Raw genomic sequence first — 27,055 nt, forward strand, 5'->3', positions numbered from 1 at the left:
ATTATAAACCAACTTATTTATAAATTGTCTTTTTCTTAATGCTAAAATATGTGTTTGTAACCAGCATCTCCAACATGCTCTTCAAGTGAGTACGTGTGTGCAAGTGGAGGCTGTATTTCAGCATCTTTGAAATGCAATGGAGAGTATGACTGTACTGATGGATCTGATGAGGTGACAAATTTCTGTTGATTTTTTTTTTTCCTCACCTGCTCTCTGACATGAAATTTGTTAATAACAGTTTTAGATCTGAAAATAATTAAAAGGGCAAGTGTTTTGGGGTGGTTTTTTTGCATCCATTGAACACTGTTAGATAACAGTCTCATGATTTTTGCTCCCTGTTAGTTACACTGCATTGTGTTTGTTTGCTCTGTGGCCACCTCTTATAATAAAGAAAATTGTGTCTCTTAAGTGAAAACCTGAGCATGGTTCTGGGGAGGTTTACTTCAGGGAATGTTTTGTACTGGCAGCGTGGAGAAGTTTGTGTCAGAATTGCCTCCCTCTGTTCTCTAGATTCATCTACTATAGTCCTGGCAGGCACCTCAGACTGCATGGGCCTTCATGCTATGCTCTTCCTACTGTTGCACTGTCGATCTCTTTTTAAAAAATCATCGCTTTCATGAACAACTTCAGGAAAAAATACCAAAAATAGTTATTTCTCAGAACCATAAAGGTGCCAGTTAGAACATGAAGGATTATTTCTTGTAGGTTAGTTGACTTCAGAAATGTAAATGTAGCCATTGTTCCCATTGCTAATATTAAGCAAGGTAAAGAAATAATATCAGAACACATAAAAGGTATGATTACAATTTCACTTGGACTTCAGTAACTATTTAAATTGTACATTGTATTCTCAGGGACAACCTTATTGTATTAAATACACAATGCAATGAAAAACAGTGTTGGTAAATTTTGTTCAGTTTGTCTTAAGCATGTTGCAGTTCTTGTTCATTAATACTTAGTTCATATCTGTATTCACCCAGATGGATTGTGTAACAGAATGTAAAGAAGATAAGTTTCGATGCAAAAATAAGGCGTACTGTATACCTGTCAGATGGATTTGTGATGGGATCCATGACTGTGTGGATGGCAGTGATGAAGAAAATTGTGACCAAGGCAAGAGACACTTTTCTTTAATAGGCTTACTTTATTGTTTTTTTATTAACACACATTGTAATTTAGTGGTACCCTGGCCATTCTGAATGATGAAATGAAAGCTCTGTGACCTCTTTTGACCTCTTTCTTGTGATTTTGGGGGCCCCAGAGCTGGACGAAGTACTCGAAGTGGGGTCTCAGGAGAGCAGAGTAGAGGGGGAGAATCACATCCCTCAACCTGCTGGTCATGCTTCTTTTGATGGAGTCCAGGACACGGTTGGCTTTCTGGGCTGCGGGTGCATATTGCTGAGTCATGTTGAGTTTCTCATCAACAAACACCCCCAAGTCCTTCTCCTCAGGGCTGCTCTCAATCCATTCTCTGCACTTCTTGTATTTGTGCACTTGGACTTGTTGAACTTCATGAGATTTGCATGGGCCAACTTCTGAAGCCTGTCACAGTTCCTCTGGATGGCATCCCTTCCCTCCAGTGTGTCAACCATTTGGTATCCTTGGCAAACTTGCTGAGAGTGCACTCAGTCTTACTGTCCATGTCACCGACAAAGATGTTAAACAGTGCTGGTCCCAGTACCAACCCCTGAGGAGCAGTGCTTGTCACCGGTCTCTGCTTGGACATCAAGCCATTAACTGCAACTCTTTGAGTGTGACCATCCAGGCAATTGCTTATTCACCAAGTGCTTTGTCTGTGAAATCCATGTGTCTCCAGTTTGGAGACAAGGATGTCATGTGGGATAGTGTCAGATGCTTTGCAGAAGTCTAGGTAGATGACATCACTTGCTCTTCCGGTATTGTCCACCAATACTGTAACCCTGTCATAGAAAGCCACCAAATTTGCTAGGCACGGTTTTCCCTTTGTGAAGCCATGTTGGCTGTCACCACCCACCTTCTTATTTTCCATGTGCCTTAGCATAGTTTCCAGGAAGATATGCTCCATTATCTTGCTGGACACTGAGGTGAGGCTGACTGGCCTGTAGTTTCCCAGCTCTTCTTTTTTTCCCTTTTTTCTCTTTTAAAATACGGGGATTATGTTTCCATTTTTCCAGTCAGTGGGAACTTCACTGGACTGCCACAACTTCTCAAATAGAATGGAAAGTGGCTTAGACACTTCTTCTGCCAGTTCCCTCAGGATCCACAGATGCATCTCTTCAGGTCCCGTGGACTTGCGCACCTTCAAGTTCCTTAGATATTCTCCCACAGTGGGTAGTTCTTGATTCTCTCGGTCCCTGCCTTTGCCTTCTGTGACTTGGGCAGTGTGGCTGGAGCACTTGCCAGTGAAGACCAAGGCAAAAAAAAAAAAAAGTTGATTAACTCAGCCTCCTCCATGTCCCAGGTAACCAGGTCTTCTGTTTCCTTCTGGAGAGGGCCCACATTTTCCCTAGTTTTCCTTCTATCACTGACATACCTATAGCAGCTTTTCTTGTTGCCCTTGATGTCCCCAGCCAGACTTAATTCTATGGGGGCTTTAGCTTTGCTGACCTGATCCCTGACTGCTCAGACAATTTCTTTGTATTCCTCCCAGGCTGCCTGTCCTTGCTTCCACCCTCTGTAGGCTTCCTTTTTGTGTTTGATTTTGTCCAAGAGCAACTTGTTCATTCATGCAGGCCTCCTGGCCTTTTTGCCTGAGTTCTTCTTTGTTGCAATGCATCACTTCCAAGCTTGCAAGAGGTAATCCTTGAATATTAACCAGCTTTCTTGGGCTCCCCTTTCCTTCAGGGCTTTATCCCATGATACTAACCAAGCAGGTGCCTGAAAGTGCCAAAGTCTGCTCTCCTGAAGTCCAGGGTAGTGAGCTTGCTCTTCACCCTCCTTGCTGCCCTGTGGATCTTGAGCGCCACCATTTCATGGTCACTTCAGCCAAGGCTGCCCTTGAGTTTCACATTTCCCACCAGCTCCTCCCTGTTGCTGAGAACAAGGTCTAGCATAGCACCTTTCCTTTTTGGCTCTTCTATCACTTGGAGAAGGATGGTGGTACCAACACATTCCAGGAACCTTCTGGCTTGTTTATGCCCTGCTGTGTTGTTCCCCCACCAGACATTAGGGTGTTATTTTGTTTCTCTATTTCTATGGAGATGAAATGTTGCAACTAATAAGAACCCATAAAACTGCATTTTGAATTCTCACTATCTTTAGAGAGAACTATGCACATAGGTTGATTCATAGGAAAATAAACACTATGCTCAAACCTTCATGCTTGTGATTAAGCTTCCAAATATGTGTTTGAGAAATACATCTGTTGATCTAATTTTCATAGTTCAATAATTCAATAATAGTGACAAACACAGAAATTCTTAGTCAGATTTTTTTAAAAGCAAAATTTTACTCAGTGTTTTGTCAGCTTCTTAGTTTCTTCCAGATTTTTCATTTTCTTTTCTTTTAAGTGAGTAGTTCTCTGTTAGTCATCTGCAGTCACATATGTGTGTAACTTCAAAAGCATTACATGGTACAATAATAAGTAATAATAATCAGAGATGAAGCAGCAATTACCAAGTAAAATATCCTTCGCTTATTTTGTTGTAAGTTTGTTAAGCAACACTTACCACTAGGAAAAAAAGAAGTTATATGGGATGATTAAGTTTGAAACAGATCAGAAAAAGAAGAAAATGGGAAGAATGTTCCAGATATGTTTAGATGCAGAGAAAAACATCATGTTTCAAAGTGTTGAAGAATGAATTCTTTTAAGAAGACTGAGATAAAGTTTTTAAAAAGTTCTACTCCAGTTTAAAACTGCTTTTAAAATATCTGGACTGTATCTCTTTAAAAACCAATGAAGTGTAAGTAAATAGAAAAGCACTTATTTTGTCTGAAGCCCACATTATTCTTCGGCTAGCATAATGGAGTTTCTGTGAACTGCAGATTGCTTATAATGCAATAAGAAGCCTTTTGCCTAGTTGGTTATTGCTATAATACTTTGTATTTATGTCACAATTATGATTTCTGTTACAGAAATCTGTTTTCTAAAGGAATTATGACAGGCAGAGCAATCACAGGAAACAAATGCCAGTTTATCTCACTGATAACTAATTTTTTCCTCTTCGGAAATACAGCAAACACAAAGGGAGTTTCATTCTACAGCATTCTAAAACAATCTCTGTAATATTTATCTGTAGCCCACTGTTCCTATTTATAAACATAGCTCTTTTCAATCTTATTGTACAACTAGAATTATGGTTATGTTGTCATTACATGCACACAATTATTTATATTCATGTCTTCCATAATGAAGAATACTTGAATTTTGTATATTTTTTTCTTGGATAATAACAAAATATTTCTGTTAATTTTCAGAAGTTATATCTGCAATGGGAGTTAATTATATTTGGTAACATAGTGTGAGAGTTCCCAACATTCTCATACACAGTGGGTATTTCATGCAAATTAATATTCTGGGGGGAAAAAAAGTTAAAACATTCTGAACTCTGTATAGCAAAAAAAGCAGCTTTTTTTTATTTTAATGGGGTGTGAACAAGGCACTGAATGAATAAGTAAAAAGCCACTGGAGCCTGATCTAAATATTGGGGTGGGTGTAATGCATTGAGGTAAGCCACAGCTAGAGGTTTGGCGTTATCATGTAAAATTTCATTGTTTCCTCCTCTGCAGGTAACAGCTTTATTTCTTTTACACTCCTCTCAGGAAACTGAGAATTCACTTACCATAAAAATGTGTAATATAGAAAATCTGTTTCAGAAAGTTTCCGTAACTTTGTTGATTGGTAATGGTAAAATTTAGTCATAATTTTGAAACTGAATGCCTTCTTACTGCTACACATATTAAAACTGAATCCATCTTGAACCAATTTCTAAAGCTTGAGCACTCCAGCTTAAAATGTTTTCTCTCACCCTCTGTTCCATTTTGTTAGATGGTTAAATCAATACTGAAGTTACATGGAAGAATTTATTTTCGCTGCCTTCTGTGTTAAGTAAATGTCCTAATGAGAAATTTCAGAAGTTACAAAAAGGAAGTGACTGTTAGAGGTCACCTAGTCTTATCTGTTCTATGCCTATATGGCTAGATCTTCCCTAATTACAGAATTTATAGTTGATGGGAATGTTACAAGCCTGGCCAACCCTATTACTCCTCTGGAGAAGAAAAAGATGCTACCCTATGTCTAAGGGACTGCAGTCACTTTGTCTCTTCAGAGCTCATTGTGTGGCTTAGAGAGGTGGAGTTGGAAGATCAGACATTCATATGAAACAAACGTGGACTGAAGTGGCCTTTCACAAGATTGACCGCATTTCTGTCTTCTGATTTGTACCATTCTCTAATAGCACAAATTACTGATTTTATTTTTTCTTCTTTTTTTTTTTTTTTTTTTTTTTTTTTTTTTTTTTTTTTAATCTGAGTTTTGAATGTCTGTCTTTGATAGCTGCTTTTTGTAGTCAGGCCAAATAGGTAATTCCTAGCTAATAGTCATGAAAAGAAAATGAAAGAAGTGTATGGTCAAGAAAGAGGTTTTTAAATTAAAACTTCTCTCTGCCTTTCAAACCCTTTCATTTGGGATTTGTACATTTAGTTATGCTAAATGTGTGTCATTCTCTGCAGATAGTATGTGATAAGTGGTTGTATTGGTTTTATCAAGAATTAACATTTGTCTTTTGTTTTCCTGGTTTGGTTTTTGTTTGGTTGTTTTGTTGGATTTTTTTCTTTTTCTGTCTTCTTTTCATCCTCCCAGGGGGAAATATATGTAGAGCTGATGAATTTTTGTGCAACAATTCCCTCTGCAAACTACATTTTTGGGTTTGTGATGGCGAGGATGACTGTGGAGATAACTCTGATGAAGTTGCTGAAATGTGTGGTAATACATTTTTCAGTGCTTTTTATGTGGTAAAGGAAGAAATGACATTGAATGTACATAAATGTGTAAGGACATCAGTGTCTAAGTTTATCTTATTTTAAAAGATTAGCTTGAAATGTGGGATATAGCTTTCTGTTGTTCATAGAATCATAGAATAGTTAGGGTTGGAAAGGACCTTAAGATCACCTAGTTCCAACCCTCCGGCCATGGGCAGGGATACCTTGCACGAAACCATGTCGCCCAAGGCTCTGTCCAGCCTGGCCTTGGACACCGCCAGGGATGGAGCATTTACAACTTTCTAGAGCAACCCATTCCAGTGCCTCACAACCCTCACTGTAAAGAACTTCTTCCTTATATCTAGTCTAAACTTCACTTGTTTAAGTTTGAAGCCATTACCCCTTGTCCTACCACTACAGTCCCTAAGGAAGAGTCCTTCCCCAGCATCCTTGTAGGCCCCCTTCAGAGATACTGGAAGGCTGTTGTTGTTGCTAGTCAAGTAATTTCAGATAAGATATTTTTGAGAAATTAATCTTTTTGTAGAAAACACACAGATGAGAAAAAGTTACTTCTACATTGAAATACTGATCATCGTTAAGCTTCCTAATTCCTTTGTTTTATTTTTGTCATATTACTGATTCTCAAAAAGAAGTGTAATTACACTTATCACAAAAAATAATTTCATTTCCTAAATGAAGAACTTACACTGTAAACATTGCTAAAGTGTTATTCCATTAGGTACTAGAAGTTAAAGTCAAGTACCATTCATATGCCATGTACAACTGTGTTCCCATACCTGCATATTGCTTTGATAAGCAGACATTAAAGAAGGGTCGAGAATGCTAGCTGTGTAATAGCTGATTCTTTTTTTTAATGTACAGTAAAGTTTCCATGCCCTCCAACGAGGCCGTACAGATGTAGAAACAACAGGGTTTGTCTACGACCTGAGCAGATTTGCAATGAGGTTGATGACTGTGGTGATAACTCGGATGAAGATCACTGTGGTAGGTGACATTACCTTTTGAGGCATTCAGATCAAAGAAAACAACTTGAAGGCAAACTATGTTACAGAGATCTGCTTGTCCTTCAGTAAAGCTTAACTGAAGGTTAGTAGATCAGAATTTGAAATTGAAAGAAATTAAGCTTGAAATGATTTTCAGTTCCTTAATGCTTCATGATCATTCCCATTTGTACGTGTCTAAAGTAATCTAAGAATCTTAAATACTGATTTATTTTTCTCTTATTAATTTGCAATTATATAGATAAAATCAAATATAAAGCAAGACCATGTAAAAAAGATGAGTTTGCTTGTAATGATAAGAAATGTATTCCAATGGAGTTACAGTGCGATTGGTTTGATGACTGTGGAGATGGTTCAGATGAGCAAGACTGCAAAATAAGTGAGTTTGACAAGATATGTTTTTGTGGTTGTAGCAGAAAAGAAATAATTTACTGATACTTTCATCCATGCAGAATTTACTCAACAACACAGCAGTTAATTAGAGTTAAAGTTGTGGGGGTTTTAGTTAAAAAAAGAGTTCATTCTATTTGACCTACCACAAGAGGAAGGCAAATATTATAGCAATTTAGGTTGTAGTTTTCAGAGTAGTTCTTGAGTTTTTGAAATAGTTTAGCTGTAAGTTGATTGTATTTTATTTCATATTAGAAACAAGATCAATTTTAGTAGTAAATTCTTGATGTGAAATGAAGTATCTCAATTGAATACAATTTATATACATATGTAGGTATATACTGTAGTGTCATAGATTTATGTAAAATTTACCTGAACCCTTTTAACGGATAGTTACATTTGTTATTTGTTGTTGTTATCTTAGATCTCATTTTTAACAGTTTCAGCAAACCTATAGCAGTCTTTTAGACATTTTGTTTACATTTAGGTGTCGCTGAATATACGTGTGAAGATAATGTGAATCCTTGTGGAGACGATGCATACTGTAATCAAACAAAAACATCCCTACTGTGTCAGTGTAAACCTGGATTTCAGAGAAACAAGAGGAATAGACAGTGTGAAGGTACAGGTCTTTTCCATCACCCCCTGCTATACAGTATTAAAAATCATATAGATTGTCAATTTTCTATGCTGCAGAAAGGGATACATGTCACATAGTTTTTTCTGTAGAGTAAAAACTCATAGCTATGGGATTAAGAAATCAAGAAAAGAAACAGAAAGGATTTACAGGATATAGATTTATGCATTTTATCATGAAAGGTTATCAAATATTAACATTGGTTGACAATGTCTAAAGGTGTATGGTAGACCATACAGTGATTTTATGATTTAAGGAGTAAATGGGTGATTTAAGGTCTAGTGGATTATTTAACTGAGAAATTGGGATTGGTGTTTAAATTGGTATATGAGAATATTTTGAGATGTTTAAAATAATGAAGTTGCGTAAACCAAAACTGAAATAAAAATAAACAGATTGAAAGTAAAATTGCTTAGAAAATGTAAGCTTAATACATATGATGGCACACTGGTCAGAAAAAAGAGACATAGTTGTTGTAATGAGAGAGTTTATCAAAAAGATAAGATAAATCTACTCTCCCAAAGAATGGGTTGTGAATTCATTTTCTTACTGGTGACCAATAACTTACAAAAAATGTGGAGATCAGTTCAGTGGGACTATCAAAGTAAAGGTATACTTGCAGACAAAAATTTCCATCTTTGGCTCTTAGGAAAAAGGTATACACAGGAGCTTTTCCAGTAAGGAAAAATCATGTAGCTTTGACCGTACCAGAGGTAGGTATGTTGGAGATAATTGTAGCAGATATTTTCATTCTTAAAGTTGACTTCAAGCTCTAATGATAATAGGTTGATGTAGGAAGGATGGAGAAATAATATAAAAAAATCTTTGAGATACTTTGATTGCAGTGGAGATAACATTAGTAATAATTGCAGAAGGGTGCTTTTTACTGTTGCAAGATAACACCAATGCTTATGAGTTCCTTTTGTTCATCTGCTTTGTTCCATGATTTTTCTGAACATGTTAAATAATACTTTATTAAACTATAGGTATATAAATTACAATTCTTTTCCTCATAGATATCAATGAGTGTATGGTATTTGGTGCCTGCTCCCAGCGGTGCAATAATATTAAGGGGTCATACAAATGTGCATGCGAGAAAAATTATAAGGAGAGGAATAACAGTTGCATAGCAAAAGGTAAGGCTATAAAAATCAAAATAGAGAGATAGTACTAAATCATTTGTTATGAACATGGTTGGTAACACAATATGTTGTATATACAATTTATTTTCATATGAATATTTCTTGAATAGTGCGCAGAAATAATTCTCAAAATCACTCAGACTTACCTTTCATTTCAGTAAGCAGTAAATTCTTACCACTTCCATGTAAGTGAGCATATGTAATATGAAAGTCTATTTCCAACTCCATCTCTACTACATCTCTATTTACAAAAAGATAAACACAAATAAGGAAAACAGAGATTATATATTGACAAGCATGTAAGAATTTTGGTGAAGTTTCAGAAGCTTGAGAAGAAGAATCAACTCTTTCACAGAAACATGTTTTAGAACTTCAGAAGTAAGTAGTATTTAGAGTTAATATATTTTGCTTTGTCTTGTTGAGAAATCATATAGAAGTCATTTAAGTGGAATTTTTCTAAGTACAGTCACCTAAGAATATCCTTGTCATATAAATCACCTGCCTAGATCATGGTCCAGTGAAGGTAAAGAAATATGCACACAGAGGTTACTTCGGCCTTTCATAAGGCAGAGGTATTGCGCAAAATAGAGGTAATAGTTAAGTCTGGGTATTAGGTAACTGGCAAATCATAATGAAACAAGCAGTAATCCAGCTGCCTGAGTAAAGTTAAAATAATCTTTATGGATCTGTATCTGAATAACTGAAAATATGATTGTAGCATCTAGCCTGCAATTGAGTGAGATTTTGGTGTGAATTTGACTTACACCTACACTTGGAGTCTTCAGTGCAGAACGAGTGTTGAAGTTGGATGTGGCTCCTTGTATGGCTCTGTGCATAACTAGTGCACAACTATGAGCAGTACAGGATCTGAACCTTACGGTCAGTAAGAACATATTGTGTACATGCATCCTAGAACTGTAGTAGATTGTATCATGTTAAATTCAGTTGTTCCTTCTTTGTAGCACACCAGTCAGTAATGTAGGTATGCCCGTGCTGGGTAGTTAGATGGTGATAGTCAGGTTTCTCACATGCTTTGTTCACATTCTCTTGAATCAAATTTACCATGGGAAGATCATATCAGTGAATCATTAGTAATTTCTTCTGTATAGTGTGGACTTTATCAGGATTTAGCATCATTGCCTATTACCACAAAATTACCAGTCAAATTATGACACGGGAACAGACAAGATTATTAATTGTAGATAGTGGCTTGTTATTATAGAAATACAGACGTAATTCTGAGGGGTTATAATTTAAAAATCTGGGAATCACTATCCTACATATGAATTTTTCACAACTTCATTTCCATTGTAATACAGTTAATGTTTCCCTTTTTCCCTTCTTAATACTTGCTTTAATGGAACTCCTCTTTTTTCTTGTATTTAGCAGGAGTGAGGGAACAAATTATTTTTGATATTTCATATTCCTAAGGAGGAAATGTGTTGGACAGACATTATTATAAATTGATTATCTATCTATAGATAAATGTGATATAAGTTGGAAAATTAAAAAATTGCAAGTGCATTTTAATGGATTCATCAGATTTGAAACTTTCTCAAAACTTAATGAATAGTTACTGGAGAGCATTTTCTTATGAATAACATACTTTACAACATCTGAATCAAGATGGTATCTAGGTATCCATTAGTATCACCCATTCACAGGTATCCATAAATGTTCACAATCTGCGATATAAGGAGATATAAGACACAACTGCGTATGTTCTGTAGCAACTTTCATCGAGTTTGTTCATATTGCAGTCAATTTCAAAATTTCACTGCCTTCACTAAATACAGGATCATGCCATTTCTAATTTCCAATTAAGTAATTGAGAATAATGCTCATTGGCAACTTTGTGTTCCTTTAATAGATATATATTTTGGACCCTTAGACACAACATGCATATAAAAATATGTAGCAATTCATATGGGCTTAATGCATAATATTGCCTATTTTTGTGTACTGCTTAAAGTATTCCAATTATCATATACTACTTAAAACATAGTCTTAGGTGTCACAGTTGGAGAGCACTGAAGTAATACATATCACATAGTATGAAGAGTTGTATTTATTGTCCAGAGTGTGAGTGGTTTTGCTGTCTTCAACAATGAGAAAATAATTTTAACATAAGAAACTATAACAGAAAGTATGTAAGATAAACACCAAAAAGCTACTGGAGTGAAAACTACTTATTTTGCATTGCTTGATATTTACCTTATTTTTGTTTCATTACAATAATCCCTAGGCTCTGAAGATCAAGTTCTCTATGTTGCTAATGACACTGACATCGTGGGTTTTGCATATCCATTCAACTACAGTGATGTTCATCAGCAAATATCACATATTGAACATAATTCAAGGATAACTGGAATAGATGCATATTTTCAAGGGGACATAATTGTCTGGAGTACTCAGTTTAATCCAGGAGGGATTTTCTACAGAAAACTTCACGACAGAGAGAGAAGGCAAAGTAACAGCGGCTTGATAGTAAGTGATCAAAATCAAAGATTACGTAATACAAATTTATTACATTTTTCTTTTCTAATTGTCTATAATATGTGCTCATTAAAATGTCTATCTGAGAACAATTTTATTCAAATGGTGTATGTGTCTTCTAAGGCATTTCCATTCAAAACTCTGACAGACTTGGTTGAGTCTCTAAGAGAACACAACTGTAATATTTTAAAAAGTTTTCTACAGAGAAATAACTAGTACGTGAGAAGCTTGGAAAGATTGTACCATCAGGAGATGCTCTAATAGATGTATGTAAGGTTTAAAGAAAGGCATGAATTGCAAATGCTTGGAAGACAAAAAAAAGACAGGCCAAAGACAAGCTTGATTTCTATAGTGACCATATAAAAAATAATATTAGCAAAGCTCTGACAAACATTTAAAAATTACAACAATACGCATTTATTCCTTTATATGTTGAACTGTATAGTATCTTCTTTTGAATAAACATAGATGTAATTTTGCACTTTGCAACAGAAATGAGGATTTTTGTAACGTAGGGTATTTTCAAGTGGTCTTTACTTGAAAATAAATGCAGATCGATACTCATTTAGTCTAATATATTTCTATAAAATTCTCAAGGAAGCATTAGTGTAGGTAGTGAAGATAATAATGTGATCATTCTTTACATTTATGTTTCTATAATGCTGTAAATTTAGATTTCTTTTTTTCTTTTTTTACTTAAATGTGGTGGCAGAGGAGAGTTTTTAGGTTTTTCTTGGCCAGTAATAAACCAGGTTAGAAATAACACCTGTCTGGCTGTTTCCTTTAACTTAGGAGAGGTAGCAGTGATGACCTTACATCACATGAATACTTTTATATCCCCAGTAGGATGAACAGCAGTAGACTAATCTTTCATCTATCATTCAACTCTTACACACCTGAAACCACTTCTAAGTACCTTTCATCCAAGGATATTTCCTTTGCAAACAGCTGACATTCCTGACCTTCAATGCCAGCAGGGCAAAAAAAGCCTGAGGATGTAGACAGCAGTGGACACTGAGGATACCTTGTGTTTGTGATGGCATATATATGGGAAGACAGGTTAAAAACCAACACTTCCACCTGCCCAGCATAAGAGGGTCTAGATTTTGTTGACAGAAAGTGTATGGAAGTAAATCTAAAATAGAAAATTGTTCCTAGCATGTGTAGTAGGTCAGATATGTCATTTGAGTTTTGGGAAAGGATACTTCAGTATGTATTGAAGTTTACTGTGGCTTTTCTCATTGAAATGTACAGATACCTGTGCCTAAGAAATCCTGATAGACACATCTCTGTCAAGTTCATTATTAGAAAATAACGAACTTGTAGAGTCTTGTGAAATTAAAGTGGTGGTGGAGGTTGTTGTTATTTATTTCATTTCTTTTTGGTTAATATGCAGATGCCTTCTGCAAGGGTAAGGATGTGACATTGCCTCCCTGTTTAAACTAATAAAGATAAAATCTTTGAATTACTATTATTTTTCTGAAGTACTGAAATACTTTCTGCTTTTCGTATCACTATTTCTGTTTCACTATTATGCAAAGCACTTTCTAGTCAGTTCCTCTTAATTCAGAATTATTGGAAAAATTATGGTTTTCTTTATAAACTATTTTCCCTTTGTCAGTGCAGGTAGTTGCTTGTGAAGATGCTTAATCCAAGCCATAAAAACCTCTTTTACAAATCTGTATGTAGAAGACACATATTCGGATACAGTCTGTGTCTTTGATAGATTTCATTTATATTTGTGAAGCATTTATTTCTCGTTATGTTAAACTATTCAGGATATTTTCCCAGCATTCTCTCATTAATACTCAAATATTATTACCTTATATATATAACTGATCAGTGGGTTAATTGGTTTTATAGTGTTGCTTTAATATTGTCGCTTAGATTTGGTTTTGAAAAGCTTGAGAATTCCTTAGTTTTAACCCAAGTTTTTTAATGGATAAGTTTTCAAAGATTACACTATAACTTTTATATCTAGACTTTGATATGTAAATCAGGACAGCAAACTTGAGCAAAGTCACCTGCATTTTCAGGTAATTACATTAATGCGAAAATCCATCTCAACTAAAATTGCTCCATGGAATTAACATATCAAGAGCCTTCCTCAAAGAATAGCTTTAAATATCTCTTGTATTTTTATGAAAAAGGGGTTTAAGCTTGGTACAAATTGAAGCATTAAAGGAAATAGTAAATATCAACTCTTCAGAGTTTATTGACAGATGCAGAAGAGGAATGCATTTTAATTGAGTTAAGATGGTATAAATGAATTGCTGATAACTGGTGAAGCTGTTTACTGGAATAATCCTTGGAGGGACATATGTAAATTACCTGAGGTGAATATTCAACACGGAGTCACTTGTCACTTGAACTCATGCTGTTTTTCATGAAAGAGGACATAAAGCTGAACTTTAAAATAATTGTATCATATAATAGGAAGAAAAACATAGGGTTTGTAATGTCCAGTCAGTATGTTAGCAGCTTCCTTCAGTCCCAGTGTTCTGAGAGCTTAACAAGGACCCTTAACTACTCCTGTGATATATTCATATGTATATTCACATTTGTCCCAGGGCTCAGTGAAATTCAGTGTGAATAGAAACAATTTCTAGACTGCTTTCTCTAATTATCACTAATTTGTGTTTTTATCTTAAAGCTATAGCTCTGTATGGATGAATTTTGTGTACTTAGGAGACCTTCTCTTTCTGGAATCAGCTGGTTGGGATTTTAAAATGATCCTACCAATGTAATACAAATAATGGTTTGGTGTACCATTGCATCTACTGGGCTGCTCATCTCTTGAGGAAAATTTTCTGTTTCAGCGAGTAAAAGTCTTCAAGTTTTCTAGTATTATTGTTTCTCATTTATTTTTATTGTTCTAATATCATTAGATAATGTATTATTTTTAATGAGGGTATTTTAAGCAACAAAAAATCATTAGTTTACTGTTCCGGAGCAATGCCACACCAAAAATATCAATAAAGTAAATAGACAACATATTGCTTAACATGTGCTTATGGTATAAATTAGATTTGTAGTTTAGTCTTCCTGCATTAAAATGCTAAGCATTGCAAGATGATGGACTCCTGCTGCATGTGTGACATATTTTCTTCATTCAAACTCAACTTTTGGGGTTGAAAATATTTCTGTAATGTACTGTTACATCAACATGGTTCCCAAATCCAAGCTTCCCCCCCCTTTTGTTTCATTATAATAATCCTTTTTTCTTTTGCCTTTTTTTTTAAAAAAAAACTTCATCTTTAAAACAGGTTTTACAATAGGTAGCAATTCTGATCAAAAGTCATCAGGCTGACACAGTCTGTAGTTATGCGGAGACTATAATATACCATACTATAAAAGGCAATTAGGCTTCAAACCCCTATTTTTCTAATAAGATATAGTACATTTTATTTAGCATCAAAGTGGGCTAAAATAACTGTAGAAAATAGTAATGTGATTTTGTTCCTGTATTTTCATCCTTATTCTGTATGCAAAATCATTCTTCAAAATTAGCATAATCCAAATAAGCCATTAGGTAAAAGCTCATTTACAGTAAGTAATTTTCCTAGACAGTATGAAAAGATGCATAACACATCAGAAATAAGATGTAGCTAGGCTGAAATTTAATGAACACAACTGAGAATTACACAGCCATAGCATCAGCTAGTGGTTTTTATTCTCTTTTTTTACATCTTACACCAGATGGCTCCTTTATATTTGTTCTGGTTATATCCTTGTTCGTTTGATCTTTAATATGCACCACAGCATTACTGGAATTTCACTTCTGCATAGTTGAGAAGAATGAAAAGGGTCAGTGTTAATAAGCAACCCAACCTTGTTCTGGAATCTTTTTAGGACATTCGTTTGTCTTATTTGCTCCTAGACCAGCTTTTGGGGAACTATCTCTCACTCTGCATGGTAACTCCCATCATGTCCTTACCTGATACCAAAAAAAGTAGTTGTACTGTCAACAGTGGTTCTTCTACAGTCCACAGAAAGACAAGGGACTGTGTCATCCATGATAGCTGCTTTCCTTTTAGAATAATATTTGGTTCCTCCTTGTAGGCCAGTGTCATTAACCCTTTCAGTCTCCAGGTGTGAGAGGGTTCTTGACACAAGTGCCTGAATATTACCCAGAATTAAAAGGAGTTTGGATTAAAAATACAATTGTGCTTATCTGCAAATACCCATATTTTTCGGTATCTTGTCCTTTACATGAATGTTGCTTGGATAATGTAACAAAACAAAAAAAAAAAAAAAGGTTGTTGCATGCAAATACTACATTTCTTGGGGGGGGGAGAAGTTTATTTTTGTGGTATCTCTGGAACCATATGCTGCAAATATCATAACAAAGAACTTTGATACGTTATTTTGATTAAAAAGTGTCTATGACCCTGTTTATAAAGAAATACTGTTTTGTAAACGCAGTGATTGATTTTGCTGCTTTAATACTCATCTAAATAGAAAGTCAGGGTTCTGTATATCTTTAGAGTATGCATTCTGAGACATTTTTGCAGAATAAAGGTTTATGAACAATGAAGTATCTAAATTCACCTTTGCAGTTCTATTATTTCACCTAGAGAATGAAATGACCTTTATATTATGATTAAAATAGTCTACAAATGTCTTGCAGTATTAGGGAACTCTGGCACCTGAGGAAAACAAGTTAGTATAGGATTTCTTCCCTGATTTTTAGTTACATAGCTTAGTAGCATTCCATTACTACATTTGCCAAGTAATAGACATTTTTGTTCATAATTGATGTTGTTCTAGGTAAACAGGCAAACGATTGCTTATGTATTTAATTCTTGCAGGTCTTGAATTTTTTCTTATTCTGCATTCATGTTAGAAATAGTTGGGTAGTCCTATTTTACAGATTTTACTCCTCTGCAGGAATTCTACTAAACTTGAGAAAATTATTTATATATATTTCCTATTTGCAATATGAACTTCTATCCATAGGACCATTTTTTAGGATAAAGACCTTAATGATAACTGTGAAATCATGACAGAGATACCACAGTTCATAATTTTGAAGTTATAATCAGTCAAGCCTCTTTTACATGTGAAGCTGAATATTGCACTAACTAGTTTCAAACAGTGGTGGAACACGGGAACAGTTAGCAGCAAGGGAAGAGAAGTAAAAAATTCCTTTTAATTGCATACTAGTATTGGTCAGAATACAGGGGTACTTCTGTGCCGTTTTCTAAATGCAGTGATTTTATTTATCCTTGACAGACTGCTGAGCAGCTGTACCTCAGGAGGGTCTCAAGCACCTTTTTTACTGAAGGCTTTGGGATGGGACATTGTAGCACAGTTCTGCTTGGAGTATAATAGCTGTATACCCTTAATTCTTCATTTTCCTTTTCTTTTGAGCTACAGTATGTAACATTTATTTGCTTCACTATCAGTAGTTCAAGTAATTCATGCCTAAATGCCTTTTTCTTAATGTAGGTATCCTTAGACTAGAGAAAACTGTTTTAAAACAGTAACTTATTTTTCTGCATTGAATAGAACTGTCAGCAGATCACTTAGAGCTTATTTTCTACAGGTAGTATTTATATCTTTCCAATGCAGCATTTTAAAATATTTCACCACATTAAGGATAAAAGTTACTTACCTGTGAAAAGTTACATAAATCTGTAACTTTGCAGCTGCTGTGAAAGATCATTTCCATAAATCTAACTTACACATCTGTTCCTTTTAGTGTCCAGAATTCAAAAGACCCAGGGGTATTGCTGTTGACTGGGTTGCTGGAAATATTTACTGGACTGATCATTCCAGAATGCATTGGTTCAGCTATTATACAACTCATTGGACTAGTCTGAGATACTCCATCAATGTAGGTCAATTGAATGGACCAAACTGTACAAGACTCCTTACAAGCATGGCAGGAGAACCGTATGCAATTGCTGTAAATCCTAAAAAGGGGTATGTATATGTCAACATTACTCTCTTTTAGTAATTCAAACAAAAATGCAAAGTAGAGTGAGACAAATAAACTTACATCTACAAATGTCTAAACTTTTCCAAGTCATTTACTTAACTTTCCTGCTCAATTTACCTATATGTAAATCAGGATGAGTTCTCTCCCATCTTGCAGGTAGGTTGAAAGGCTGATGATAATTTAGTATCAGTGAAGTGTTTTGAGTTTCTCCATAGGCATCCTGCTTATTTTTTTTATGCTTAATACTTTCAGGATGATGTACTGGACAGTTATTGGGGATCGCTCTCACATAGAGGAATCATCTATGGATGGTACTCTGAGAAGGATATTGGTTCAAAAGAATTTACAAAGACCTACAGGTACAACTTATCCATTTTTCTTAATTACATGGCACTTCCTAACTCATGTAAATTTGTTGGCTGAATTCCCGTTTCTCCGTTTGCAAAAAAAAAAAAAAAAAACCACCAACCTTTTAAAAATATGTATTCTGGTTATTCATAGGCAGTTACTAATCAAATTCTTACCTCTCTTTTCAAATCATACATCTTAATATGACTTGAACTTTCATACAAAGTTTAATATGATGATTTTACAAAGCGATACCAAAGGACTACGTATAATCAGTTAAAATATGATTTGTTCAATAACACTGAACAAGCAAAATCAATTAAAGGAACACCAATTAGTGGTGAGACAAATTTTTTAAGAATGTATTTGAAATCTCACAGCCTTTTCTAGTTACTTTCCTGAATACACTGCAAAATGGTAGGAAACAAAGTTTAGGTATTCACAGAAACAACAAGTTAGTTATCTCCATGTTTTACCAAACTATTTTGAAGCTTGACAGTACATGTTGAGGTCTCGTGAATTACCATTAAGACTTCATTGGCAAGATAAAAATAATTTATATGACAAAGGAAATGATAAATCCAGAACGAAATATGTCTCTCCTAAATAGCGACATCCTACCTTGAAACTACAACTACTTTCTTCATGACCCATTTATACTGCAGTATTTGATGTCTTTTCAGGCTTACAATGATAATTTGTTACTGCATTGCAAATTAGAGGTTGTCCAACTTTGGTACGCATATTTGTTGAAACATAGGCTTCTTTCAGGAGGATGCTGTTTGAACATCTGAGTGTCTCAGAAACTGCCACTGTCACAGCAACAAGTAATAATACTTTAACATCGGTCAAGTTCCATGCTAAGGTGGACTTAAGGTGTCGTGTATGTAAATTTATGCTCATCCCTTGAAGGGGATTATTGACATTCTTTATTGACATGATTAGATTGAAATACAGCAACTTAAGAAATTACATAGGTGTTAAGGAAAGCTTTGAGAATAGGAAACTTATGCGCCTTAGGTAAGAAAGAAGCACAATAGTAATAAGAATAAAAAATACATAATAGTAAATTCAGTAAGACACTTCTGATTATTCAAACTGAAAGACAACAGAAATTTATGTTGATCAGAGTTGTTGCATTTTTTTTTGCTGAAGTTTTTATATAAAACACTCTGAACATATCAGATATACAAATCATGAGATTTAGTTCTAATTGCTGGGATTGTTTGGTTTTTTTTGTCTCTTATTATTAGTTTAGTTGATTGCCAAGGTTATGTCCTACAGAGCCAGTCATCACTTTCTTGAACATAAAAACGCATTCGAACATTTCCCCCGCACATTTTTTTTTTTTTTTTTTTTTTTTGGCTCTCGGTATTGAATTAGTGAATTTACTGAATTTTGTAGGTAATAATGGTATCAAACTTATCTGAAAATGCAAGTATTTACTTCTTACCTTACCAGAAGCAGAAATGAAAAAGCTTTTCTTCATAAAATTTTCTTTCATATATTTTACATAGCAAAGTTTCATATAAACATTTAGCCAGACCTCTGCCTCCTTACAAGGATGAATAAAATGAAGATTAAGAAAATCAGCAGAGTTACCAAAAACGAGCATTCTTTGCAAAGAGGAAATTTCAGAAACACCTTGTGACAGTATTGCATTTTCCTATGCCTTCTGTCTGAAAACACGGTTGTGGCATCCTTCTGTGCTTTTCTTCTGTTACTTCATGGTAGAAAGTAGACATTTATGGAGTTGGGGTTTTTTTGTATATTTCACACAGGTCCATGTCTTTGTAAACTGAATGCAAAGCCTTTAATATTTCCTCCCAAATGAGACTTTACTACTATTGTTTAAATGAAGTTTAAGATTTTACTAAACAGCTGTGTTCCACTACTCTTGAATTTATTACTAAATATGCCTGTCCTATTTCAAGTAAGAGAGGCTGAGAGTTTGAGCATTTGGGCTTGACTTTACAGGATTTACATTATAACAGCTATCACAGGACTGCCATATGTATAAAACAAAAAATAACTATTTTTTTACATTGTTATCTCTGATTCTGTGAAAGATGTATTGAGAATGTTACTTATTTGTTATTTGAGATTTAAATATTATGGTTGAAATGCGAAGAATAATTTAAAGCTGGAGAGTAGGGACTGCTTCTAAAATACTCTCCCTTATAGGTACCATGTATCACACAGAGTTGACACCTTGTGATTATCTTTTACCAGAAATTATTCACTTTAGCTGTATGTCTGAATACCAGTGTTTCTTTTAAAGAGGATGTTAATTTTTTTTTTTAATGGAGTTGCAAATGTAAACGTATTTCACTGGTCTATGCATCAGACTTCCTTCGCTTCCTCTCATCTATCTGTGGCTGATTAATTTATGACCTTAAGAGGAATGTTTTTGCTATTATGTATAATTTCTTTTGATGTAGTTTTTCTGACTTACCTACTTACATAAGTAGAAAGAAAGATACTTTTTCCCATTGTTATTAAAATACTTCAAAAAAGTATTAAAAAAAGCTTCAAAAGCTCAGTATTAAATTATTTTATGGTTCCAGTATTTTTTCAGGTTGAAACTTTTGAGATTACCTAAAATGGCATATTAATCTTGTAATCATCCGCTATGAAACATGGACTGCTTGATTTAACTATTTAGTTACTGTCTGGAGGCTGGGTAGTCACGTTATCTGCTATTCTTATTTGAGCTCTGTCACCCTTGTGCTTTCTTTTCGTATTTATGTGAATATATACATCTGTCATATACATACTGCTGTTGAAGTCTTGCAGCATTAATGTAATCGGAGTGGTTTGATTTTTAATTCCATGCTAATTACTGCTTGTGAAGTATTGATTATTAGAAACCTCACAATTACATGCTTGTGGAAACAGGATAGGTTAGGAAGGCTCTATGAAATCTGAATGACTTGCTTTTAATGCAAGGTCAGACTGGTGCTACTGCTTGGTCAAACTGGTGCTACTGCTTAGAAATCTATTATAGTCGTAATAGATTTTTTTTGTTGATAGAGCAAATTACCAGATTAGAATCTATGTTTACTTCTCACCTGGTATATATCTCTACCTCCTGAGGATGATGGGTTTGAAAAGGTACTGACCCTGGAAGAGTAAGCTAAAGAAAGTGAAAAACCACAGTTGCCTCAAGGGGAAGGTTTAAGCAGCAGGTGTTAAATTTTGTCGCTCTTAGTTTGCAGTCATGTCTTCATTGTCACCATATTTTGTGTTCATAAGAATATGAATAGCATAAAAATGTACACTTATATAAAAATATTATTTCTTTCTCAGGTTTTATATACTGATTTGAACTTTTTTTCTTTGTAGGTCTCGTAGTTGATCAGTTCAGTCAGCGTTTGTTCTGGGCTGATTTTGAATTATCTGTTATTGGCAGCGTTCTTTTTGATGGTTCTGATTCAGTTGTGTCTGTGAGCACTAAACAAGGTATGGATAGCTTTTATATAACATGATTTCTATTTTATTTTATTTGGATGAAATTTCACTATTTGGAGAAACTATGTAAGCAAAAAGCAGTGGTGATTAAGTAATATTCATTGCTTTTGTTAGATAATACTTCAGATATTATCTAATCAAATAGATATGTAAGGTAGGATAATTTTAGCTTTAAAATAATCTGATAAAGTTACTTTGTGGGAACAAAGATTCAGTGGTAAGTGCAAAGTTCGTTATCTGATATTTTAGATATTATCAAATAACATTGTGATTAATATTTAAGCTTGGCTTCACTTGGACTTGTATAGAAACAGGAGCACTTTGACTAGTTAGAAATTAGAGCTGTCTGCATTGCGCAGGAATTGTATAGTTTATAGAAAGTGGACGTGAATAAGTTCTGGGAAAAATAATGGGTTTGGCTTTCATGTCAGTAAGTAATCACAGAATTCTGCTAGCAGAATGTGAATGAGGAAAGTTCTTTTCATAAGAAAAGAGACTCTGGTTAAGCAAACTTTGTTTTTTATAGAATTGCATGTTGACTTTTCAACAATTTGATAATATATGTAATAATTCAGTAAATTCGAGTCAAAAGGAGAGGAAACATTAAAAAAAATAAATTTGAAAGCAGCCTTTTTTTGGAGTATTGCTTCTTGGGCAACTGGTAGGGAGTTTCATCAGGATGATATTACATTTAATGCTACTGAGTGTTTTAACTAATCATATGGAATTCACCAGGGAGTTCTGAAAGATAATCTGCCATAATCCAAACTGAGCAGGACGAGATTTAAATCATTTTACTCCATTTTAATACCATTTTATTTCACAACTTGGATTAATGTACATGGAAGTAGTCATCTCAAGAATTACCACTTTGGGTGCAGGGATCTGACTAAAACCTCCTCTAACAGTGAACCATTCTGTACAGATGCCTGACAAAAGATTGTAGAAGAGAGTAACTCCTCCTCATAACTTTGGTTGCACCTCCTTTGGTTATAGTATTTCATGGTGGCTTTGCTGTAATCTATCACAAAACACACATTTAGTACTCATGTTCAGTGTTTGTGGCTGGTACAAAGATTGACAGAGTGTCCTAGATTGTGTTTTAATGTGTGTCAGTAGTCATTCTTGTTTTAAGAATAAATGGGAGGTTATTCAAGAGAGAGAAAAAAAAAACCCACGCAGCAGTGCTACAGAATAGAAGGCATTTAAATTGATGACTTTGAAAATATTTTATAGCATGAAGGGGTTTTGTTGTTTTGGGTTTTTTTAATAGTATGAAGGGCTGCCAAACACAGCAAATTTGGGGTTTGTAAAAGGGAAAGTGGAATGTAGAGACTTTGTTGCTTCCATACCTAGCATTTAATGCTGAAATACAGGATAACTAAAGCAAAGTCTCCTGTTGACCTTTGTAGTAATTATGGAAAAAATAGAAACAGGACAAAAGGAAAATTGGAGGAGTTTAGAACTTGCTTAGTAATGAGACTAAACGCTGCAACCTATTTAATTAAACAAGCATAAAATAGAATTCATAAATATTTTCTCATTGAGTACCAAAAATTGATACATTGGAAAACAGTAGGAACAAATAAAGGCTGATAATTGAAACTGGATAAATACAAGTGAAATATAAAACCATTTTTACAGTAAATGGGGATAATAGTAGAAACAAGGTGTCACAGGGAATGATAGATTCTGTTGCTTTATAGTTTCAAATCAAGAAAAGATACATCTCTGGCAAAGATGTTTTAGTCAGAAGCTATTGCTTTGCTATGTGGGTAAATGTGTGAATTTCCACAGCTGGTTGTGCATAGGAAATCCGACTATGTGATCTAATCGGCACTTGTAGCTCTTAAAAATGAGGAACTGGTGGAGTCTTAACATTTTATTTTGCATTAATTTACAATAATTATGAATCAAGTATAGCATGAAAGCTAACATTTGAAATATATTAAGGAGCTTAAGAAATGTTTTGTCAGAATAGTTTCTTTAATGTACAGCAAAATAATCTGTTTCTTCCACGCGTACTTCTAGTTAAAGTGTGGTACCTAAGTACATTCTCATTAGCTAATTTTTATTGTAGATTTTCCCTGCTTTTCAATAATCAACTGGTTTCTGAGGCTGAAATGTGTAGAAAGCTAATACAAAGCTTGAGATTTCACTTGTAGTATGGAAAGTGTTCCTTTTAAGCAGATTGGTTTTTTAAAGGCAATCTCTGTGGGTACAAAACAAGCTGTCTGAATAATGATGTCATTTGGGTGGTAATAGCAGTAATGCAATTGAAGTTGTTATTATTAAACCCAAGTTGTTTATCATTTGAATATGTATTTGTATTTATTATTCATTTTTATTTAAGGTTTACTGCATCCACATAGAATTGACATTTTTGAGGATTACATATATGGAGCAAGTCCTAAAAATGGTGCATTTAGAGTACACAAATTTGGCAGGAGCCTTGTAGAATATCTAAGCGTGGATGTTGATAAAGCAAAAAGTGCCTTGATTTTTCACCGTTACAAACAAATGGACTGTGAGTAAGCATAATTAATTTAAACTCAATACTGAACAAATTCACCCTGGGGAGGTGGGAGCGGGAGGAAGTAACCAAGTTGTATAAATATAAAACAGAACCTGATTGTACAAAGTGGAAATAGATTTAGTCATATTTCTCTATATAATTTTGATTTAGATTTTTTTGATGCATTTTCTCTCATTTGAAAGGACATTGGACAAATGTTTGCTGAATACAAGTACCTCTAGCCACAATCAGATGAGGTTTTTTTACTACTTATTATGAATACATTTTTTGTCACTGGAATAAATTTTATCCTGGTATGAGTCTCGCACTGCCAGTTAAATGAGTGTGCTCACTGACTTTAGGCTCTTGATATCCTGGTAATTAGAAGTGTATCAGAATGTCTGAATCTGGTTATTTATTTTTTCCTACTTTTAGAACACAGTGTAATTCTAAACAAAGAATAAATATTTTTAATATTTTGTGTTTTTAAACAGTGCCAAATCCGTGCTTGGACCTTACATGTGAATTCATCTGTTTACTCAACCCTTCTGGTGCAACATGTGCTTGTCCAGAAGGAAAATCACTGGTGAATGGAACATGCATTGATCAGAGCCTCTTAGGTAGGTATTAGAAACTGCATGAGAACCAGAAAATAAACAAATGGTCACTTTTTCTCACTGCAAAAGACTAGGTTGTCAGTGAGTCAAGAGATACCTGATATAAGATGATATTTAAAAGGGAATGTGAGTATAAATAGATAAAAAGAAATTTGAAAAGGTCTGAAGTGGTTTGGATTCCAAATTAAACATTAGCCATTCAGAAGACAAAAAATAACCTTAAAGACCATTAAGAAACACCTCTGCTTAGACTGCAGCAATAGTCAAAAGACAGTAACAGCAACATAGCAAATAATGACGACTTTGAAGTAACTGGCTAAAAAAGAAAAAACAACTGAAATATTTTTATCTAAAATTGTATCTTTCAGTAACATTTATAATGACTAATATCAAGGCACATGAAAGAAGACTTCATTGTAAAAAAGCTACTAAGTTCTTGCTAAATTTGAGGGCACGCAGTGGGGGCGAGGCGAGGGGGAGGAATCTTCTTTTCCGAAGAGTTTATTAAATAGTCTAAAACTATTCCCACTCTAACTGAGGCCAAACCTAAGGTGGTCAGACTGCTGGAATGGATTCTTAGTGAGCTTGAATTTTAAAAGGTTCTAGAAATCATAGAATAGGTTTTCTTATGTATGAGAAGTCAGAATGTAGTAGGATGTTTTTCTAATATTTAATTCCAGGCTCAGAAATATAAGTAATACATTTTTTGAGATCCTCAGTATTTAAAATGCTCAATTTAGAGATTAATTTAATTTTCTTGAAATGTCATTATTCTTTGGAGAAAATCTCACCTATTTATACTGCCTGGTCTTTAAATCTTGAATTAACTCTACTCTGGTTTAGTGGTTTATGATGTAGTATTAATGAAATAAAACTATCCTGTCCAGCAGCATTCCTCTTTCTCAGGAAATTTAAGAATATTTTACAGAGTAGAACAATATTAGAAAATTTGTACTAGGTAACAGACCCGTTCATGGTTTTTGCTTATGAAGGAGTACATTGTATGGAGTGTATTTACGGTACCAACGCAACTTTTATATGTACTATACTATGCTCTGTCAAGAATAGAGGAAATAAAGCTTTATTACTGTGCACCCTTCACTGAATACCTATCAATGCACATATATATAATAGTTATACAATTATTTAAAGTAGTTTACAGCTGGTTTACAACAGTTTCCACTGTTAGGGTAGAAGTGATGCCACTGAAGTAGATGTAATAGAAAACACTAGTATCTGTTTCTAACAAGGTTTCTAACTGTTGAGACAAATTAGTCTCAACACTTTCTGTCTTCAAAGAACATTCCACCTCCCTGCCCCTCCAAGTGTCAAGTCTTGGTTCATCTGAGATGGATTCTTGTCAAGATTTTCTGCTGATACAGTACCACCTAAAAAATATTTCAAATTACCCATAGTTACTACTTCGGTGTTGAAGAAAGGACAGATAAAAGAATATTGTTTTTCACTGGTAATTGGTAGTGATTTGAACCCATCGTTTCAGTAATGCTACATTTTTACTAGTGAGGCAAAGTATTATGTGATTGTAGAGTTTTCAGGAAGTTACGTTTTTATTAAAGATCTAAAGAGGCTTTTAAATCATTTTCACTGCTGGTTGTAAATTTTTATGGATAGACAGAAAATGCCTAGAAAAGCATTTTTAATATGTTGCTACATTTCAGTATCGTCCCACAACTGCAATATCTGTTATACCTGTTTAAAGGGCTGCTAAAATAGTGTTTCTTAGTTTTCTGATTACAGTTATATTTCAAGTAGGTTGCTAATAGCCTGCAAACAAAAGACAAGTCGAGTTCTAAATCAGGTTCTTTTCCTTTAGGAGTTTATACAGTATGGAATAATTAAAAAAAAAAAAAAAGAAAGAAAGAGAGCCAGTCTTCCTTTACTTTTCTTAGGAAGTGCTAGAAAATGTATATTAAATATTCCAAGCCATATTCATTCAGCTTGTTTTAATCTAGCATTAGATTGTCTTCATTGTCTTAGAGCATTTTTGTCACAGTTATGGATGTCAGTAACCAAACCTAGCAATTCCTGCCTTACATGGCTGTCAAAACCTGTATATTGTAGAAGAGTTACCTTACAATCCAAAGGGAGGTTATATAGGTGGGTTTTTTTGTTTGCCTGCAGTGAAATATTGATTCAAAGTCAATTTAAATATTCCTGTTGATTTTGGTTGTCTTCTGGTTTGTCTCTAAAAGAATGAAATTCAGAAATTTTGATTTGAGACATGAGGATCTGTGAAACACTTTTTAACTGATATATTAATTTGGCTTTGTAAGTGGATTGATCATAATCCAGTATTTGTATAGTAGATAGGTTACAATAATTTACATACAGTCTATGTTATATGTTCAGAAATGTACTACCACTGATATACACATCTGAAAACTCAAACTTTTCAAATCTCTTTCAGTGGACATCATTCATGTAGCAATAGAAGTGAGCTGTACTGGTTGTTTTGTATTTGCACAGTAGCTATTTCAAGTCATGTAAGAAGACTTTTAATGTCACAAATGAGTAGTAATTGTGGATATCAAGAACTAGTGTGACTAAATTGTAC

At 34.3% G+C, this 27,055-nt stretch overlaps 1 protein-coding gene across 10 annotated transcripts in view; it reads left to right on the forward strand.

Annotated features, from left to right (window-relative positions):
* LRP1B (LDL receptor related protein 1B) overlaps window positions 1–27,055 on the forward strand; it is a 752,766-nt gene that overhangs the window by 682,499 nt on the left and 43,212 nt on the right. For 9 of the 10 annotated variants that reach the window (XM_030487472.1, XM_030487474.1, XM_030487475.1 and 6 more), the window contains 13 exons: window positions 65–171; window positions 981–1,113; window positions 5,780–5,902; window positions 6,781–6,903; window positions 7,162–7,299; window positions 7,798–7,932; window positions 8,964–9,083; window positions 11,335–11,576; window positions 17,290–17,513; window positions 17,782–17,888; window positions 21,223–21,339; window positions 23,702–23,875; window positions 24,358–24,483. In XM_030487472.1, the coding sequence (XP_030343332.1) occupies window positions 65–171; window positions 981–1,113; window positions 5,780–5,902; window positions 6,781–6,903; window positions 7,162–7,299; window positions 7,798–7,932; window positions 8,964–9,083; window positions 11,335–11,576; window positions 17,290–17,513; window positions 17,782–17,888; window positions 21,223–21,339; window positions 23,702–23,875; window positions 24,358–24,483 (1,869 nt within the window). Of the gene's footprint in view, window positions 1–64; window positions 172–980; window positions 1,114–5,779; window positions 5,903–6,780; window positions 6,904–7,161; window positions 7,300–7,797; window positions 7,933–8,963; window positions 9,084–11,334; window positions 11,577–17,289; window positions 17,514–17,781; window positions 17,889–21,222; window positions 21,340–23,701; window positions 23,880–24,357; window positions 24,484–27,055 lie in introns of those variants that run through there. The other variant, XM_030487481.1, reaches the window with a different exon arrangement.

Source organism: Strigops habroptila, chromosome 5, assembly GCF_004027225.2.
Source record: "Strigops habroptila isolate Jane chromosome 5, bStrHab1.2.pri, whole genome shotgun sequence".
Classification (NCBI taxonomy): Eukaryota; Metazoa; Chordata; class Aves; order Psittaciformes; family Psittacidae; genus Strigops; species Strigops habroptila.